Genomic DNA, 21,833 nt, shown 5'->3' with positions numbered 1-21,833 from the left:
ATTGTTTCCTTTAATATTTGGTAAATGTCTCTTCATGATTTTCCCTTCTTAAAGAGAACAATTCACTTGCTGTTTTAGAATACCAATTTCTTAGAATCCTTACACAGTACTTTAGTGTATTATCATAACTACTTATTAAGCAATATGTTAAACAACATGCTAATATAGTTAATCTCTGCACTCCAGCAGCATCTTGTGTTTACCAGAATAAGATGTGAGGTGCATCAGAAATACTGCTATTTGAGGTCTCAGTTTTCAATATTTTCAGTATAAAGAATTATAAGAAAAATACTTTCTCCTTTGACAAAGGAGAACAGAAGAAAATAGGCAAGACTAAAAACATTTAAGAGAAATAGTTAAGTGAGAAGAGATGGAGATGGTAAAGGAAAAAGGAAGAAAACGAAATTAGAAGAAAAGTCTAAAAAATAAAGACAACAGTTTAGTAAATTAAAAAAAAATATATAGAGAAAGCACATCTGGGGTTAGCCGATACCATGGTATTGATTGCAATAAAAGAGCCACTCCTCCTGCTGAAGTCCAGGAGCAGGGTGGTAGGGTGAGAGGGAAGGTTAGGGAGATCTGGGCTTTAATGGGTCAGTACACTCTCCATCCATTCTATGTTGGCTTTCCCTTTAATCAATACTGTTGTTCTGGGTTCAAGGAAAAGAGGAAGAGAACAGAGAGAAAAATGGAAGTCTAGAATGAGAATAAGAGAGTAACGGAGACACCTTTGAGAATTATAAAAATGAAGTCAGAATGAACTTTACAGATGACACAATAGTCCTTTAATTTGTTCCTCCCCATCCCCTCCACCCTCTGCCATTACCAGTTTAAATCTTGCTCAACAATGTTCACCAGTTGGGGGTCATAAGAACCACTAGCTTATAGTACTCATCTTCCATCTCTCCCTAGTCAATACCCAACATCCTGACTATTTGCTGCAGTCTATCTTCTTCTTGACTATCCCAAACTGGTTATATTCCATTCCAGTAGCCTTTATAGCCACATCTATTAAACCATTTCTTGATGGAATGTAGTCACCAGGTTCCAGAAGACCTTTCAAAATAATAGGAATATTTTTTAATATTTACACAAAATAAAATGATTTTTTCCCCAAATGTTGGACTCAACCATCACATATCTCACTCTTTTCAATTATATTTCTAAGAAGAAAATATCTGTTTTTAGGATGGATAGAAGCTGTAGAACACTTACACACCAAAAAGAGGATTAACAAGAAATTTAACAAATTCATTAAGGAATATGCCCAAATAGATAACTATAAGTATTAAGTAGTCTCATCAGCTAAAAAACGTTAAAAGTGCATCATGAGGGCAGAGTTGCTGATTCAAGCTATGCCGAGGTATCTCCCAGAAAGAGGGATGTAGTGGCAGATGAAGTGGAAAAAATCCAGCAGCCTTTGAGGAGTTGGATCTTCACTGGCGGGGAAGATATGCAATAGGACTCAGTCTGCTTTGCTTGGATGTTCATGATTTTTTCTTCTTCCTACCTGGCAGCCACAGTTTCTCAGCCACAGAAGTATGTTCATTTGAAAAGCTTAAAAGCCACTTACAATAAAAATATAGCAACATGAAAAAGAACATAAAACTTCCAGTTTCATTTCAAATAAGAAAATATACTTTTTTTTTAAAAAAAGGAACAAACTCGAAACACACATCTAATTGGACATCTTGAAGATATACCATACTAACAATTTTTTAAAAAATAGTATTTGAATTCATCTGTGATTCATTCAACTTTCTCAGAGTCTTAGGGAAAAAATTCAAATTGCTTTTCTATATATTTTAAAATAAGAATAGTTATCAGAGTTTATATTGTACATTACTAACTATAGTAGGAAATTTTGGAATTACAGGTAAATACCAACTACCAACTGAGCTAATAACATTTAAAATATAAGACTGAACATTATTCTTTTCATTATTGAGTCGAAATTGTTATAGAATCATATTAACAATATCTCACTATTTTGGCCAATTAATTACTGGATTAAAATATTAAATATATATTTCAAATGTGTTAAGCAACACTTTAATGTAATTATTATATCATAACCAACCCCTAATGTCCCTGGTAGGGATAGAAGGGGTAATTGCAGACTACAAATAATTTATACTTTTTCAACTAATTTGTCTACCTACCAAAGTTTTCATAGTAAGAAAATCCAGAAAATTTCCATTTCACCACCTCTGAATATTGTCTAATAAAAAACTAAAAGCACTATATAGACCACAATGCAGGCTACAGGAAGAAAAAGAGGGCAGAGCAGGCTGTATTTTATGAAATGTACCATTATTGCACAAACATGCCTCTCATTTGAACACAAAGATCTGGTAATTGATCACATTATTAAAGAAGACTAGATTAATGGAATTAACATATTTTTCTTGTCAGAGAATGTCTTCATTGTTATCCAAAATCAATTAGTAGGTTCTAGTAGCAATCTGCCAAGAAACTGGACTCCGATTGGCCCAACTGTTGTATCAGGTAAAAGGAGGAGAGGGAGGACAAAAGTTAATTTTTATTAAGCCACTAACGTGTGCCTGGTGTTGTGATGTTTTACATATCTATCTGCAGGAAAGAAGTGAGAAACTTAAATTTCAACACCATTTCTAATTTCAGTTCAGCTGATTCTACCCGTTATATAAATTTTCACTTACTTTCCTCTTCTCTTATCCTTGGTCCCACTTAATCGCTCACTGAATTCTGAGATTTACTTAGATGATTGTTAGAATTCTTTCCCTTTTGTTTGATAATTTTATAATTTGAGTTTGGGGAGGGAGTATAATAAAACTAAAATAAGAGCATGGGCTTTAGATTCATAGAGTTTTTAGTTGTGGGGAAGTTAAATAATCATTCTGAGTTTCTATTTTTCACACACACCTTCTTTGTAGTATCTGTGTAAAGAATAAATGATAAAATAAGTAAAATACTTAATATTATGCTTGGCATACTACAAGAACTCACCAAGTTTTGGCTTTGATTATTATTGTTATAAAAAGGGAAAATTATTCTTAAAACCATAAGTCAATTTCAGAGTAAAAACTGTAAGCAAGCTCCCCCAACCCTTATTCTGTGCAGTTTTCAATATTTTATAATATTCTTGTGATGCAAAGATACATTTAAATGTTCTCACAGTATTTAAATATCATCAATCCATATAGATTTTATTAGTTTACTTGTAGCACTTAAAGACTTTCATATTCATTTGATAAATATTAGATTCTTTGCTCCACAAACAGTACTCTTTAAACAATTTATTTTTCATTAGAGAATAATTTCTACCCTCTTAGAATTGGCTAACTGGAAATTGGTCTAACTATCCAATGGATGTCATGTCTGTTAAGGTCAATTTGGAGAAAGAGAGGCAACATGAACCTAGAAGGAGAAGCTGCCTGTCTAATAAAGCAGCTGCTTTATCCCACTACCCAAATCCTCATCCGAGGGGACAAGTAACTTTAGTCAGGACAACCACTTTGTATAGTTTCTAGTAATGAGAATTTTCTCATCATCAAAATTGTCATCGTGTAAAGAGGCTTTTTTAATTACCAACATTCTGCATTATTTCCTATTAATCTCACACCCATGTGTTTAATTTTTAAACTTTCATTAACTTCTATTCCCTTAAATAATGAACTCATTAAATAAACATCATAACTTTAATTATCAGTTTTCAGGGGTCTCTCTAAAATATCACAAACTTTTCAGTTTATTCAAAGACAGAATTAAAATTGCTTCTGCCTTAAGATCAGAATCACTGAGAAAGATCAGATTTGTCACACAAGTCTTCTAATCTCCCCCAAAATAGCCTTTCTTTTTAAAACTTCTCCTATGACTAGAAAATGCAAAAGCAAATTTAATTAAAGGTACAACAGGAAATTATTACTCACTTTGAAGAGTTAGTGACCTATAAGAATATTTACCAGAATAAAACAATTTTTCTCAAATGATAATTATATTAATAATCAGATTATTTTATCTACATTTTTAGACAAATCATTTTATTTTGGCAGAGATAGGATAACAAAGTGAACCAACTTAGAAACAAAATAGTCTTAAATAAAAATCATATAATGTTCAGTTTCTAAATCTGAGATTTAAAACAATAGCCCTTGAAAATCTATCATAGACACAGAATGTCACTGTCATTCTTAGCCTAGAAAAGCATCTGTGAGATTCATAAAGCAAGAAAATTTTATGAACTTATTTAATTAAGTGCAATAGTTTTAAAACTAACATTGTAGCCCAGCCCGTGTGGCTCATTGGTTGAACCAAGGGCTCACTGGTTTGATCAGGGCATATGCCCGAGTTGTGGGCTTGATTACCGGTAGGGGCGTGCAGAGGCAGCTGATAGATGATGTTTCTCTCTAGTAATGATGTTTCTCTCTAGTAATTAGCACCAATGTTTCTCTCTCTCTATCCCTCTCCCAAAAATCAATAAAAACATATTTCTTTAAAAATAAAACTAACACTGTAGTTCTCTTTTGGGAATTGAAGAGCTATTTCAGCTATTAATGTTTAAATATTTTTTAAAAAATTGACATTTAAAATAAATCAATTACCAGGCAATTTAATGAACAAATCAATGCTAAACTAGATGAAGGAAGGCATGCTATTATAAAACATATCAACTAGGACATTAAATACTTTGTAAAATAAGACTTAAAAATTGTATCAAGAAAAGAATGAATTTGTATGCATTGTGACTTTAATTTCTATTCCAAAATTATTACCCCAGTCCACGGGGTGTATAATGTTATCCTATAGCTGTCTATATAGCAATGTATATCTAACCTCAGCCACCACCCACATTCCTCATGTTCTTTAAAAACTGTACCTTAACATTTCATCAAATAATTACGAGGAATAGTCATTCAGTTATTTTTTAAAAAGGTTGTTGAATTATTTTATACACAAAAAGGTATTTCATTTCATTGATATTATTTTAAAGCTTTAACAAAACTTTATATTCATTCCTCCCACTGACTCATAAAGTAATTATACATACCACAGTCTGATGATTAACTTGAATCACTTCATCGCCAGCATGGATTTTTTTGCACCGATCTGCAGGTGACTAAATTTAACATAAAAGAAACGATACAGAACATAACTTTTATCAGTCATCTCCTCTCTCTCAAATAGTACAATAAGTTCATCTCTTTATATTAGATCAATAATTTAATTATAATCTTCAAGGAACTAAGCAAACAAAAGGTTACTAATAGTTAATATACTATTTGCATTCTATGTATAACTAATGGTAGGAAGTAGAAATGCAAACAAATATATAGATATTTGTTATAAAAGACCAATATGTTTCTGAGAGCATTAAGGGAAAATAATAACTGGTAGTATCCAGTACAAACTTTATAGACAAATTCTACTAGGCTCTACTGGGCAACTGGTTCAAAAATACAATTAAAAACATTATGTTTTAAAATTTGATCCTTTCTATTTAATACAAATAATTGACATTAACTTTAGCAAATAAGCATTTTCAAGTATATACTATGATCAGCATCAAAGCTCTGTCAACTGATGATTCGATTACTAATTTATTTCATCATTAATACTATCAATTCCAAATAACTTAGAAAAGCAAATTAATAGATGAACAGCCATTAGTTCAGTTACATTATATAACACTAGAGGCCCAGTACACAAAAATTTGTGCACTCGGGAGGTTCCTTCAGCCCAGCCTGTGCCCTCTTGCAGTCTGGGACTCCTCGGGGGATGTCCACCTGCTGGCTTAGGCCCACTCCCCAGGGGATCAGGCCTAAGCTGCCAGACAGACATCCCTCTGGCTGTCCGGGAGCCCTCGGGGGATGTTCACTTGCCAGCGGGGAGCAGGCCTAAGCTGCAGTTGGACATCCTTAGAGCTGCTGAGGAGGCAGGAGAGGCTCCCACAACCACCACTGTACTGGCAGCCATCAGCCTGGCTTGTGGCTGAGCAGAGCTCCCCCTGTAGGAGCACAATGACCACCAGGGGGCAGCTCCTGCATTGACTGTCTGCCCCCTGGTGGTCAGTGTGTGTCATAGTGACCAGTCATTCCCAGTCTTTCTGCTGTTAGGGTCAATTTGCATATTATCCTTTTATTATATAGGATAGAGGCCTGGTGCATGGGTGGGGGCTGGCTGGTTTGCCCTGAAGGGTGTCCCAGATCAGGGTGGGGGTCCTGCTGGGGTGCCTGGCCAGCCTGGGTGAGGGGCTGAGGGTCGTTTTCAGGCTGGCCACAGCCCCTTCAGGGTGGGGGTCCCCACTGGGGTGCCTGGCAAGCCTGCATGAGGGGCTGATAACTGTTTGCAGGCTGGTCAAGCGCCCCAGTGGGGACCCTCACCCCATGGGGGTGTGGCCAGCCTGGATGAGGGGCTGATGGCTGTTTGCAGGCTGGTCACACCCCCTTCAGGGTGGAAGGGGGTCCCACTAGGGTGCCTGGCCAGCCTGGGGTGAGGGGCTGATGGCTGTTTGTAGGCTGGCCACAGCCCCTTCAGAGTGGGAGGGGGTCTCACTGGGGTGCCTGGCCAGCCTGGGTGAGGGGCTGAGGGCCGTTTTCACACTGGCCACACCCCCTTCATGATGGGGGGGCCCTACTGGGGTGCCTAGCCAACCTGGGTGAGGGGCTGATGGCTGTTTGCTGGCTGGTCACATCCCCTTCTGGGTTGGGGTCCCCACTGGGGTGCCTGGCCAGCCTGGGTGAGGGGCTGATGGCAGTTTTCAGGCTGGCCACGGCTGCAGGCTGGAAGCAGGTATTTGGGATTTATTTATCTTCTATTATTGAAACTTTGTAGCCTTGAGCGGAGCTCAGGGCTGGCCAGGGCAGGTGGGAAGCTTGGCTTCCTCCATCGCCAGGGCAACCAAGCCTCCTGCTCGCTCCAGCTCCGTGGCCGCAGCCATCTTTGTGAGGGATTTACGGAGTGAGGGTGTGATAGTTAATTTGCATATTACTCTTTTATTAGATAGGATTCTCTATCTAAATGTCTAATTATAAGAACATTCCATTTCATATTTTTCATACAGTATGATACATTGGCAAACAAAACCACACTAAATAAACTAAAATGCCTACATTTCTACAAGAGGTAACAATTCCATCATTTGTTAAAAATTCTAATAAAAGATGATAAACAAAAGCAAACAGAAAAGCAAAAAACAACTTTGGTAAACTAATATTGACAAGTTTATGAAATCTTTAGAAAACTAAAATGAGATTTAAGATAGAAATTTATAATATAGGTATGGGTAATCAATTTAAAATACTATTCTTTATTTTTCTCTGACTACTAATCATTGATTATACATATTGCAATATGTATGAACTTTTGAATATACAGAAAAAGTGTTTTAATGAAAAATATATTTGTGCATTTTTATGTATGTATTAATTTATCTATCAAATACAACTACAGACAATGTAGTATTTATTTATTAGAATCTATTGAAAACTAATGAAGAATGATATGATGATAGAATTGCAAAGTAAAATGCTACCTTTGAGACCCTGGAAAGGATTTACTTTAAAATGATTTCTAGTTCCTTTTTAAAAATTCATTTCCAATTATTTAAAAAACAAAGAAGTCAAAACAATATTATCCTTAGTTTAACAAATTTTAAAATTCACAAAATTATTTGCCCTAGGCTAGAATTCAAGACAAGGTGAGATCATAGAAAATTCTAGTTTGAACAAAGTAGTAACACAAGTATACTATTAAGAGAGTAGTTCATCTAGGATGTTAACCCAACCCTAAGAATAGTGTCATAAGAAAAATATTGTATTTATTTTACAGTATCTTTAGGAGGTGGGTATATTACCAATTCAGACAAATAGCATGTAACAATTCTGAAAAGTTTGTAAATCATTACTGTAATAGAGCTGTAACTATAGAGTCAGTCCTTGTGCTATCTGGCTAACAATTGATCTTTTTAAAGGACAGTATTAAAGAAAAATATCAAACTAATGGCTCTAATCATGATATAAGAGAAAATGATAGTTGATACACAAAATTCAAGGAAACGAAAACGACTTTTTGCACAGATAAGTAAAAAAGGGACTAAGTCCTATAAATTATAGACTTCCAGTTTTAAAAGGGATCCTAAAGATCATTTTGTCTAAATCCCTCATTTTCTATATGAGAAAATTAGAAAGTAGGGCACAGCAAAGCAAAATAACTTAGTCACTTTAGTGAGCAGCTAATGATAAATGACTCCTAATCATAAGTGACTGAGGGCACCAAAAACAGTAAAATATTTTAAAGAAAAAAGAATTAAGTGACGGACTATTAATATTTGGTTCATATCTGAACCACTCACAGAATCCATCTTTCTTTGATAACTTGTCCACTTATCAAATATTTCTAAGTAATTAATATGATCAATACTTAGTACACAACTTTTATTTTTTAGACAACAGGCAATATAGGGATGATGTTCCTACCAATTCTTCAAGATACAGTTCAAAATCTTAATTTGTGATTCGTTCTCTGATTTCACTTGGCAGTATTTACTATTCTTTCCTTTGTCCATCTATGCAAATTTTATAGCCTGTTCATAGATAACCCCCTACTTGCACTCCTTAATGACAAAGCTAGTTTAATTTTTAAATTCTTTCTATACCTAGGCCAGTGCTTGAAACATAACAAAGGTTTGTTAAAACGAACAAATAAATACACAAGTATACGAGAATGATCAATCAATGAAAAGCATATAGTTTTCAGCATCTCTCTGCATTAAAAAATTTAAATAGTTCACAACATGCATTTAAATTATATTCTTGACCCCATTTAACTCTCATTTAATACTAGAATTGAAGTCAGCACAGCAGTCTAACTCTAACTTATTATATATTTCATCATTCACAGAGAAGCGGGGGTGAGGGGATCAGTAAATAAATAGGAGAATTAGGTGACCATGTTGATTTTTAAAAAGAAAATGCTAGTAAAATGTTGAGATCAATAAAACTTGAGATTAACTAATTCCACCTCGGTCTTCTTTGAAGGAACACAGCATAAGGGTGCAATTTTAGACAGAATTTGTAAAAGAATTTGTCAGAATTTGTAAAAGGAAACAAATTCAAAGCTTTGCACCTTCTTAAAAGAGTAGGGTGGATATCTGGGACAATCCAATGCAGGAATAATAATTTATTATGCAATTCAAGTCTATTATATTGATCGTGTTAATGCCCAACACGATAATTTCACATTTCTGTAGCTCTTACAGCATAGTCTTTCACGTTTATTAGCTTATTTGACTTTCAGAACAATTTAGTGAGGTATGTAGTATATATGATATTATTTCCAATTTATAGATTAGGGAAACAATTTAATGAGAGGGAAGTGATTTGCCAAAAATTACACTGCCATTAAGCTGCAGAACTGCTTGTAGGACCTAGCACTCTGACCCACTGCCAGCAGTAGTTCTTACTGGCTGGGTATGAGAATTTGCATTTCTAACAAGTTCCCAAGGGAGGCTGATACTGCTTGTCCAGGGAGGTCCTCACTGTGAAAAGCATTGAGCTATACCATGTTCCATCCACTAAATTAAGCTGAATATACACCAAGTATTCAGAAAGCATGACTTATCTGATGTTTCTTATGTGAGCTAAGTTTCTTAATATAAATAAACTATTTGACAGATGGAAATGGATTCTTTTGGATGTTGCAATAACTTGTCATGAAACAGAAAATACGTATTAACAAGGACAAATCTCTGGCTGCAAACAGAAAACATATGATTTACTTTAAGTAAATAGCTATTCTAAACTAAATAAACTGACTGAATTTCTCCCAAAGACATTACTAACTCAATGTCTTTTTAGTTTTGTCTCCTAATTAGTTCATGCCCTCAAAAGTCAAATGTAATTATGTAAGACATATAAGTTGTTTAACAATACAAGGAAAAACCAAACCTTTGAAATGTTACAATACTTACATTTTCTGTAGTTCCAGTAATTACATGGAGGCCATCATATGTTGATTTAATATACATACCCTAAGAAAAAAACAGCATCAGAAAAAAAAGTGAAGCAACTGGAATATTTCCAAGTATATCATAACTCATTTACAAAAATTACTCTATCAAATTATTATTTTGTTGAAAATTTAAAAAAATTATTTTTCAATTACAATTTATATTCAATATTATTTCGTATTAGTTTCAGGTGTACAGCATAGCAGTTAGACAATGATATATCTTATAAAGTGTTCCCCCTGATATTTTCAGTACACACCTGATACTATACATAGTTATTACAATCCTGTTGACCACCTTATTAAATTAAAATTGCCATATGCCCCAGGAATGAATCCATGATTCAATAATGATGTCTTTAAACTGGTAAGAAACTCCTATATGAATGTGCTGACTTCTAATGTGTGCCCCGCAAAAAGCTATACACAGCTTAATCAAATAACTACTTGGTAAGTGAATTGCCTATGAAATGCAGTATCATAATGCAATACCCTGACGAAAGAACACACCTCACTGCCCCCAAATCTGTATTATATGTTCTGTAGCAAGATAAAAGTTACAATGAAAAATTCAAACAATGGTATGTTATTAAGCTTATTATAATTGATACATATTACACAATACAAAGTAGGCTTCTACAGAGCCACTTCAACTACAACTAACGAGACAGAAGAGTGATAAAATACTGGTAAGATCAACTTTTTTTCTCCTGCTCTTTTGTGGTATCCTGCATTTTCTGCCTTTATTTCATATTGATGCCATTTTAAAAATTACATCCAATCATCTCTATATCAGTAATTAAGAGGTAATGTGTGGCAACCACTTCTCCCAATAAAGAGGATGGGATTCCATTTTCCATTTAAATAAAGTCATTTTTGAAAAAGCTTCATTAAAATTAAAGAATATTCAGAAATCCTGAAATTGTGTAAACTTTTAGAGCAAACAAAAACTTTAAATTATGGACAGTGATAGGACTTTAAAGGAAAAAATATCACAAGAAAGTATTCATATTTAAAAATTTTAAATATTTTTATTTAAGTAAATCAGAAAAAATAGATTTTTTTTGTGAATGGCTTTTTTTCCTTTCTAAGGAAGATTCCATTACTTTAATTTCTCTTTGGGGAAAAATTGCCTAAGCATTACATATAAAAGTGCTTTGCATTTCAAAATACTGATTTTAAAAAAATACCAATTTTAATAAACTTAAAGTCTGAAATATAATGTTAATTTCCCATACCTTTATGTTATTTATATATCTAAAGACCTAAATATACATGTGTTTTCATTGATAATATGTAAGAAATAAAAAAACAACAAGAAGCAGTAAAGTTGATGGTATGGAATTATTAAAAAGTCACCATGTAGATTTTATTTCTAAAAAGTCATTTCAATAATCTCATTGTGTTCAAAATGTTAGTAACGGTTCCAAAAATGGTTGAGCCTGGCTCTCCAATGTGAAACAAAATGAATGTAATTTTAAAAGATGTTTACTTACCTATGAACTCTAGTTTCTTAAGTGAAAGTTCTTCACTATATAAAATAAATTACTAACCTCAACACAAGTACAAAGAGAAATTAATTAAGAAATTGGCTAGTAGTCCTTGGCTATGACCATATGGTAATATTCATACTTACATTGGTGACAAGTGTAAAACATACTTTTGAAGGTATTTATTCCATTATATATTGGAAGGTAAATATAAGGATGCCATTATAGAACTCAGCAGAGGAGAGGACAAGATTTTTACAGTTATTGCCCCCTGCCCTGAAAATTAACAAAATTACATATTTAATAAAGGATCTTAAAGTATATTTGTAAGAGCTAAACACTAAATTTGGTTTTAGTTTTTTTAAATAGAGGAATTGTGAGAAGATAAAGTAGAAAAAGACAGCAAAAACCCCCAATATATATTGTTTGGACATACAAAACAATCATCACTCATTATTTGTTAAATATCTTGTTAAAATGTGCCAGGGACTGTTTTAAGTATTTGATATTCATTTCACAGCAGCCTTTGAGGTTGAGGAATCTGCCCAAGGTGGTGAAGTCAGTTTTTAAGCCCCGGCATTCTGACTCCGTACCATATTTTCAACACTAGGCTCCTGATTTATTGATTAATACTTAGGGCAGTTGTACTCCTTCACTTTTCTTATAGAATATACTATTTGGCAACTATAGATATTAAAGTCAAACATGAACTGTTCAACATTTATTCTTAAACACTAAGAACGCTTTTTAAACTTTATTTTTATTGTTGACACTGTTACAGATGTCCCCATTCCCCCCTACCCCTTTGCCCACCTCCACCCAGCTCCCGCCCCCATTTCCCACTGGCCATCACCTCACTGTTGTCTGTATCTATGGGTTATGCATATATGATCAGCAAACATGTGTTATGTGCAATGCGGTTATAAAGAATAACTGAATATGATATTTTACAATTTACTTTAATCACCCATCTCTTACGACAACTGTAAGCTAAAGTTGAATATATTTCTCTCCACACTTCTTTCAACACTGTGCATTATTGATTATGAATTAGTGTGTTTGACAAGAGCTCTAAATAATCTCATAAATAATTAGATCATAGAGAAAGTCTAGTATCCTATGATAAATGTTTAGAAATTATAGTTATTGGGATAATAAAAACTCATGGAGATAATCTAGTTATGATTCTGGAGATAAAATCTATGTGTAATTATTGTGCATATCAGGAACTTAAAATGGCAATTGTAAGCTAAAGCAAGTATCTATTAGTTATAGGAAGAGGCTTTCATCATTATTTATGCATAATTAAGTGTTATATAATTTATACTAAAATTAATTTTTTCAGATGGATAAAAACGTTTAAATGCTTAAATAAAGATCTAACTATGTATACAGAGTTCAATTCTAGAAACTTCATAGTTATGAGAAATAGAATGGAAATAAAGCACATTTTTAAAATGCTACAAATAATGAAGATATTTGGTTTTATGTAATACTTTCACTTCTAACTTCAATAAACCATTTTTTGTAACTGCTTTTAAAAACTGAAACTAACTTCTTCATCATTTTGATCTCCCTCTGGGAGTACCAATGAGAAAAAATGGCCAAAAATGAGGCACCAAAAGAAAGAGAAGAAACAAGTTGCTTGGGTGAACTTTGAACTAATCAACTTCTGAATAATGTAGATTCCAAAACTACTTATGATCACTTGTTCACCTCTGAGAAAAGGTGAAACAGCAAGAAAACATAATTCAAATGGCTCTTTTCTGGAACTGAGACAAATCTGTTTTCATTTAATGAAAACCTTCATTCCCTCCCCGCCCCCAAAAATAATTAATTCTGGAGCTTACTTGAACAGCTCCCTGTCTCCTGCTCAGCTTGCCAAAATGACATTTGGTTCACTATATCCCCAAACCCCGAACGTTGGTTAACCAATGGAAGCCAAACAAACCTCACGATCAAGTCAATGAAATAAGAGATATATGGAGAAAGTCCAAGTGCCTAAGTAGCAAAAGAACTCTCTAAGGCCAAGGCTTCCCCAAAAGACGACCCCGGCCCATAACACCCTTTATTTTCTCTTCAATCCAGCTGTTGGCTCTAATCTAGTTTAGATAAGTTTAGGTGCCATTTCCTTCTTTAATTTTCTGATTGTTGTTTAAAAGCATTTTAGAAACTAGTTCCATATTTTTAAATCATAAATAAACATGTTTCCCACCATTCCTTATAATGCTCAGGACTCTCAAATCTAAGAAATCCTAGGAGATTTGACTAATTAGGTAGAGAGCTGATAAAAGATCTATCCAATTTATCAGTGAAAGAACAAAGCAGCTACCTTCTGCCTTTGTTTTGAAACTGGCAGAAGACCTTCAGCAGCTGTTTCTAAGCTATTTAAACTTCATTAAAGCTTGGTATTCTCCCACCACTTTCTATTTCTTTCCTTCATTTACCATTTATACACTTCCTATAGCTAAGCACAAGCTAAATGTTACCAAAACCCTCACATCTATTTCTTCAAATGTGACTGAGTAAACTTAATTAAAAGTTGCTAATTTAAAAAATGAAGTCATGTGAAATATTTAGTCATCTCCCCTTTAACATCAACAATAGGAAATAGTTTTGTAGTTAATGCTTATGAATATTCAACATTTTAGTTTTTTTCTTTTTTTCCATCTGAAATATCTTCCCAATGAAGTGCTGCTGTCATCCTCCTAAACTCTTAACACCCCCCTTTAGCAATTCCCAGTTTATATATGGGATAATGGAATAAGCTTTATTCAGATGCACTTCATTTAAATTTACTTGGATGGAAACCCTGCCTCTATTGTATATTACCTATATGTGACACAGGGCAAAGTGGAGAAGATCTGTGATTCCATTTTCTCATTTGCTGAATGAGAAGATTAATACCTACTGTATAGAGTTGTGAGGAAAATACCTGGTAAATGTTAAACACATTTCTTCTTTTCTATCTTCTAGCTCTTTCCCAGACTATTTAAATGAATCCGTTTCTTGGCCTTTTATGTTTATGACTATTCCCAAAAGCAGACCTAGATTTACCTCTTACAAATTAAAAAATAAAAAACCTGTCCAGAGCTATAACTTCATTTTAAAAGTCAAGATTTCCTAAAGTCCATTAATTAGCATTCTGTTGACTCACTTCACGTAGCTATTCTCCCCCATCCCCCATGATTTCAGTAGAAATTAGAGGAAAATAATCAGGCTCTGTTCTCAGAACAATACCATCCTTAGAACTGCAGGCTCATAGAACTAGAGAGAGCTTTAAAGATGATCTAGTTTACCCTTCCTGCTCCCAAAATTCTACAGATGAATAGATCAAGGCCAAGGAAGTTAAATCTACTCCTCCACATCTCCCAGATCACACTCACAGAAATATTTATGTAAGTGATTTGTATTCATGCCTCCTGATTCCCAGTCTAACATAATAATCTTTCTGTATAAAACCCTAATATGCAAATAGAACAAACAGCAGAACAACCAAACAACCGAGCGCTATGATGTGTGCTGACCACCAGTGGGCACGTGGAACATGGCAGGCGTCGGCAGCAGGTGGCAGAGGGTGGAACATAGCGGGCATCGACTGCAGGAGGATGGTGGAGCAGGTGAGCAGGGGTGCCAGATCAAGGCAGGGCACTCATTGCTGTCATCGGGGTGAGCCTCTGGTGGTTACTGAAAATTCTTTGCTCCTGCATGCCATGGTACCACCGGGTGCTCACACCTGCTGCTGGTGCCAGAGCTGCCGCTCGCACCCACTGCCCGCAATGCCCGGTGCTGGTCCTGATCACTTGACGCTGTCAGTGGGTGTGAGTGGCTGCTGGCCCTGATCGACCCTGAGGGCTTCTCCACCTCCCCCTGCTCCTAAGGGGTGATCAGGGCAGAAGCTGCCGCTCGCACCTGCTGCTGGTGCTGGCGCCGTGCTATCAGCAGGTGTGAGCAGGTCGGCACCGTCAGTGCGTGGGAGCGGTGGCACGGGAGCGGGGTTGCGGGCAGATAGGGAACCGGGGGCTGTGGTGGGAGGGGCCGAGCAGGGGTGCAGAGGATGGGCTGAGACCTGCCCCTGTGCCCATCGCAGCCTCTTTGCCCACAGTTCTTTTCAAAGTGCACGAATTCATGCACTGGGCCCCTAGTTCAGTGGTCAGCAAACTCATTAGTCAACAGAGCCAAATATCAACAGTACAATGATTGAAATTTCTTTTGAGAGCCAAATTTTTTAAACTTAAACTATATAGGTAGGTACATTGTTATTAACTTAATTAGGGTACTCCTAAGGCTTAGGAAGAGCCACACTCAAGGGGCCAAAGAGCCGAATGTGACTCGCGAACCGCAGTTTGCCGACCACGGCCCTAGTTAGTTCATAATTTCCCACTCTACAAATCATGTTTAGACAGGTTCTCTTCCTTCATAACAACTGAAAAGGGAGTTGTAGAAAGAAAAATCTTTATACTATAGGTTGAAAGATGCTTTAAATAAAACTGGACTAAAAGGAATAGTAAAAATTTTAAATCCTAAGTATTACTTCAAATATGTGTATACATGTTCCAAATAAGCTCTTAAAACTAAGTGAAGTTAGATATAACACTTATAGGTAACAATGATGACATGATTGCTGGCTATGTTTGATATGCTGCTTTCCGTCATCCCAGGAAAACATCAATAAAAGCCACAGAAGCCTGAGGAACTATGGTTATCCAAAAGTAAATTTCCAAATATCAGAAGAAAAGTCACTCTATAGAAGAGAAGGCTTCAAACTGAAAAATCACTGGTGGCCAATGAAGGGTTTGCCCTCTGAAAGAGTTGTATGCATACATATTTAATTAAAGAAGAAACACCACATAAAAATTAAAGCTGCTTAAAGATCTTCAATAATATATATTCTGAATTAAATTATTAATGCTAATTTCCAAGATATCTATTTTCTAAAATATCATTAATTGTATGTACTCTTGGAAAATTTATCTATAGGTAAGATGTTCTCCAGCCAGCTTCTTGTTTTTTTTGTTTTTTGATTTTGTCTTGTAACTGGCAGCAGACCTTCTGTAAGTGTCCATTTTCTCTGTCTCCTTAATATTAATTGTATATGTTTTCTTTCTGGAGATTTAACGAAGAGCTCTCCCTTGGGTTACATTTAGAAACAATACACTTTTTAATCAGTTGAACAGAATATAGAAGATGACTACCTTTATCTATAATAATAAAAGTGTAATATGCTAATTAGACTGGACGTCCTTCCGGACAAAGCAGGGGCTGTGAGGGAAGCCTGGTTCTGGGTGCCAGGGGGAAGCCCAGGTCCCGGCTTCCAGAGGTAGGAAGGCCTACTCTTGCATGAATTTCGTGCATCGGGCCTCTAGTTATTATATAATAAAAAAATCCATCTCATGGATGTTAGCCTAGTTTTGGCAAGATCCACATTCTTACTCATCCTTATAGGAAAGAATGGATGTGAGTGATAAAGAATATCACATTTGTTCAGTTTACCCACCCTAAGGGAAGAGAGACCTATTAAAAGCAGAACAAACCAAAGCAAAACAAACAAAACACCCACTTGCATGGGTGTGACAGTGTGGTTTTTATAAAACTCTTAATTTAAACTTCCTTTAAACCAACGGAACTTTGGTAGGAGGTGAAAAAATGCAATAAAAGCTAACTTATTACCAAAGTAAACAGGGTAATTCAGAAATCACCATGCTTACTTTTCTTTCATTTTCATTTATCTTTATAAAATTTCTTATGACAAACTCCTACTACCTAGCTCCTTTACAAAAAATTACCAAAATGTTCAAAATTTGTTAAAATTCATGGATTCCCATATTCAGAAGCTGCTTTGCCCACATCTTTAGCTGTCCGCCGATGGATGGTGGCTTTGAAAAATATGGTATCTCTTACCAGCCCTTCACTTGGTTTGATGTTTGCCAGCTGAATCACTTCCAGGTGGGCTGACTGTGAAACCAGAGGATCTGAAGACAGGGATATGATGTGGTCACAGACTCCAGAAAGAGTTTTACACTGAAAGCAAAAATATATATATGATAAACAAATGTTGTAAGTAACACATTAATAACTTTTTGTTATACCTTTTTTACAAGAAAAAATAAAAGAAACAGTAACAGTACTTGGGCATTTTATTCCATTAAATCTATATAAAAAGGTATTCAGGTGAAAAAATACATGCACACAACACACTTATATTCTAAATTATGGATACAAGAACTATACATCAAAATATGCAACAGAGGTATTATTATATTTTAGCTCCATTATTTGATTCATCAGATCTAAAATAAAATGATTGTTTCTAAACAATCCAAGAACTTTATAACAACCATCGGATTGAACTGAATTAAATAATTTTAAAAAATTTATGTCTTTTATATTATGATCAGAATAGTTAAAAATAAATTCAGCCAAGGCACAAGGAAGATGAGTCTTGCAAATCCACTTGATGAACTCCTCCTACTTATTCATCATTCTAGACTTTCCTGTTCAAGGTTACCTTTGTATAAAGTTTCCCACCACCTCCAGGCAAAGTTTGGCACTCCTTCAATCCTGCATTCTCAGCATTCTTTGAACAGTCTAACATTGTATGATAACTACATTCTGAAGCCCCATTGAACAGGAACCGTGTCTTACTCATTTCTAACTTCACTTCCTCCCCCCACTCCCACCTGCCACCCACACCAGGTAGACAGATCCTAGAACATATAAGGTAATCAATAAATATGAGTTGAATAAACTGAAGAGCAAATGAGCTTTAACAATGAGTAGAGTGGCTTGTAGGAAAGAAAGCTAGTGCTTTAATTAGGAGAAATCCATTCATACTGCCAAGAATAACAATAGATTTAAAATAAGGTATATCCATAATGGTATGATTAAGAATTGGACATGTAAACTCATAAAGAAAGTGGAACATTAGTGAATGAATCTTGGAATATACTATCCTAAATTATGCTGGCCCTTATATGCTTCACAGACACTCAATGTACTTAAAGAAGCCTGGTGTCCATCATTTGAAGGTTTTTTGTTTGTTTTTTGTTTTTCTGCCCTATTGTAGGAGGTGCTTTTCTTTTGTAGCAATCAAGTCGTTATCTTCTATCCATCTCCAACATGTTACATTTGTTCTGTAACCACTGTACTACCCTACTGTAAGGAAGACATTTTCTTCTGCCTGTCATTACTGCATTCTGTGCTTGGACCATGGTCTCAGTCTGTGCAGGACTCAGCTTCTTCACAAGACAGAAACAGCCAGGCTAAATTTCCCTTCTTGTTTGCACTCCTGCTTTTTGCACCGGCTTTTCAAGGCTGCACTTTTATTGTGGCTATCAGTCCCTAAAGACAAACATTAGCTGGTGCAGTAGAGAATCTGGGCTTAAAGACAGATGTGGGCAACCATCACATTGCTAATTATTTGCTGTGTGACCATGAGAAAAGTATTTTATATCCTTGAGGCTCAGTTTCCTCATGTAAAAAATGGGGTATTATAAATTACTTTCTATGGTTTACATGAAAACTCAGGATAGTGTATATTTAAAAAGAGCCCTGATATCAAAAGAAGACACTAAATAAATGCTTTTTATCCCTCCTATTGCTTTCTCTACTCTCCCAAGGGCTCAATCCTTACTCCTGGGATGAATTATGTCATTATTCTTAATCCCATGACCTCGTTGACCATGTTACAATGACCAGTAATCACACTGCATGGTCATGATGGAGAGTTCACAGCTCTTTTCTCTCTCTCTCTCAGGCTCAAGTCTCACTGCTTGCAGATACAAATTACCTTGAAGAGCTGCTAACCAAAGTGCCAACAGGAACACCCCCTTTTCTCACCCAAACAGGGAAACCTACAGGGAAGTCACACAAGGTACTGCACTTAGCACTATGCTGTGCTGTTGCCATCTTGGAATTCTTAGTTTTGAACAAGGGGCTTGACATTTTCATTTTGCACTGGGTCTCGTATATTATGTAGCCCATCCTGGGATCCCAGTCTTGGAGTGGTGGTATTTTTTTTTAAACTCTTGAAAATATCAACAGCAGCCATGGGAAAAAGGACAGAATGGCAGCACTTTACATTTAAAAATTGGCTGCAGTTCAAATCGCTGCTCTTTGACAGGAAGATAAACACTTTTGGTCATTTTTAATCTTTTAACTATTCATTTCCTCCCACATGTGGTTACATCTTCATTCTTATTTTCTCTTAATCTCAAGGGGGGATATAACATTGTTAATTCTGAAGCATTTCCATATAAGATACTTGGACTGCGTAATAACCTGAAGGTTACTAATTTGTATGCTATAAAGGACCCTTTTGGTTTCTACAAATTGAAGCACATTTCAAAAGAGACCAATGTAGCAATAAGTACAAAGGTAATAGATGTATATAAATGGCTTAACATGTGTGCATTAAAACATTCAGGGCCTCATATAACACTGGTGATGAGCAGTAGTAGCCCTTCTATTTACGCATTGGAAACACTTAGAAGTGGTGTAGGAAAAAAAGGCCTTAATACTAGACTGTAGACATTTCTACAAAAAAGAAAATAACATTTAAACCCATTATATTAAGTTGCAAAATATTGTTTCAGATTCCTCTTCTTGAGTAATTTTGTTTGCCAAATACCTGCTATATGCTACGTCTGCTGGGAATACAAAAGATGTGTAAAACATTGACTTTACCAGCAAAGCTACCAGGATTTAATAGATTAAAGATCTTGGAAACTAATAACAGAAAGACTTAGAAAAGAAACCCCACTAGAACCCTGCTGTCTGTTTTAGAGATAATGCACTAGAACCTTTTATATTGCACCATTTGGCACTTGACTAAATAAGCCAATTAGAAGGGGTATAAAATAGTCTGGCTTTATATGCTAATTCTATACTCATTACTTCAGCATACATCAAGCCACTGCAGGAAACCACATTAAGACTGCAATGGCAAAGTTCCAGGGAAGTTATTTACCATGTTCTTATAAAAATTAAATGTGTGCATTCAATGAAATAGTGTGATACTATGTTGTTATCATTTTAAAACAAAGTGTTACCTACTGTTACCTAATAGTATATTCTAGGAAAAGATAATTAACTATTATACAACAAGAAAAATGCATTCTTTTTATTATTGCAAATTAACATCAATACTATAGAGCACCTACCATGTATCTGGCACAATGCTAAATACTTCATAGTCATTATCTCTTTTATCCTTATAACAACTTCCTGAAGTAGGTATTTTTGAAAGAAAGGCTAAAAAAATCTATCAAGGTCATTGCCTTTGTAAAAGAAAGACTGGAATTCTTAATCATTATGCTTATTTCAATCCTTAAATCTCAACTTATTTTTCATTAATTTCATTTTGTACTGTTAAAAATTCATGTCTGTATTAAATGGATATTATATAATGTTTAAACTACATAGTTTAATGAAATATAAGATGAGCCTTCCAATTTAGAATGCAGTTTAGATAAGGAGTAGTAGAATGGATACTGTGAAAGACAGTCTGGGGAAACTTAAAGCAATTTTAGCATCAAAAGGACCACTTCCTCTAGATAAAAGATGACCGGTAACCACTCATATGAGGGAGATTCTTCTGCCATTTTTGCAATATTTATACCAAAACATTTTACATTCTATTTATCTTAGTTCTAAAAATAGAATAGTATGAAACTAAAATTAAATCCTAGTATATAACATGCCTTATTTTAATTGTTTTATTGCTTAAAGTATTACAAAGAGTATTACATATATCTCCTTTTTTTCCCCCGCCCTAGACAATCCCCTGGCCTTCCCTACCCCCCAGTGTCTTATGTCCATTGGTTATGCTTATATGCATGCATACAAGTCCTTCAGTTGATCTCTTACCCACCCCCCAATCCTCCCCGGCCTTCCTGCTGTAGTTTGATAGTCTGTTCGATGTTGCTCTGCCTCTGTATCTATTTTTGTTCATCAGTTTATAATGGTCTTTATTATCCATAAGTGAGTGAGATCTAGTGGTATTTTTCTTTCATTTACTGGCTTATTTCACTTAGCATAATGCTCTCTAGTTCCATCCGTGCTGTTGCAAATGGTAAGAATTCCTTCTTTTTTATAGCAGCATAGTATTCCATCGTGTAGATGTACCACAGTTTTCTAATCCATTCAATAATATGCCTTTAATAACACTAAGGGGAACATAAAATTGCAATGGTGTCATAGCTGACCCTCTGGATTCTGTTATAATCTACCTAAGATGGTGAAAAAATAATTAGTGATTGAATAGCAGTAACAGACAGGATTAGCTATGACTCAAGAACCTTTTAAAACAGAAGTGTGTCACAGGATGGATTTAATGGTATTATGATTTTCTCCAGT

At 35.1% G+C, this 21,833-nt stretch overlaps 1 protein-coding gene across 4 annotated transcripts in view; it reads right to left on the bottom strand.

Annotated features, from left to right (window-relative positions):
- The window catches only part of CNKSR2 (connector enhancer of kinase suppressor of Ras 2), a 247,260-nt gene that overhangs the window by 129,960 nt on the left and 95,467 nt on the right, over positions 1–21,833 (bottom strand). For all 4 annotated transcript variants that reach the window (XM_006085611.3, XM_006085612.3, XM_014453028.2 and 1 more), the window contains exons 6-8: positions 17,379–17,498; positions 9,950–10,009; positions 5,030–5,098 (exon numbers count right to left, since the gene is read on the bottom strand). In XM_006085611.3, the coding sequence (XP_006085673.1) occupies positions 5,030–5,098; positions 9,950–10,009; positions 17,379–17,498 (249 nt within the window). The remainder of the gene's footprint in view (positions 1–5,029; positions 5,099–9,949; positions 10,010–17,378; positions 17,499–21,833) is intronic.

Source organism: Myotis lucifugus, unplaced genomic scaffold (assembly GCF_000147115.1).
Source record: "Myotis lucifugus unplaced genomic scaffold, Myoluc2.0 scaffold_20, whole genome shotgun sequence".
In the NCBI taxonomy this organism is placed as follows: domain Eukaryota; kingdom Metazoa; phylum Chordata; class Mammalia; order Chiroptera; family Vespertilionidae; genus Myotis; species Myotis lucifugus.
The sequence above is the reverse complement of the archived record's forward strand: the minus strand, read 5'-3'. Positions and strand labels throughout refer to the sequence as shown.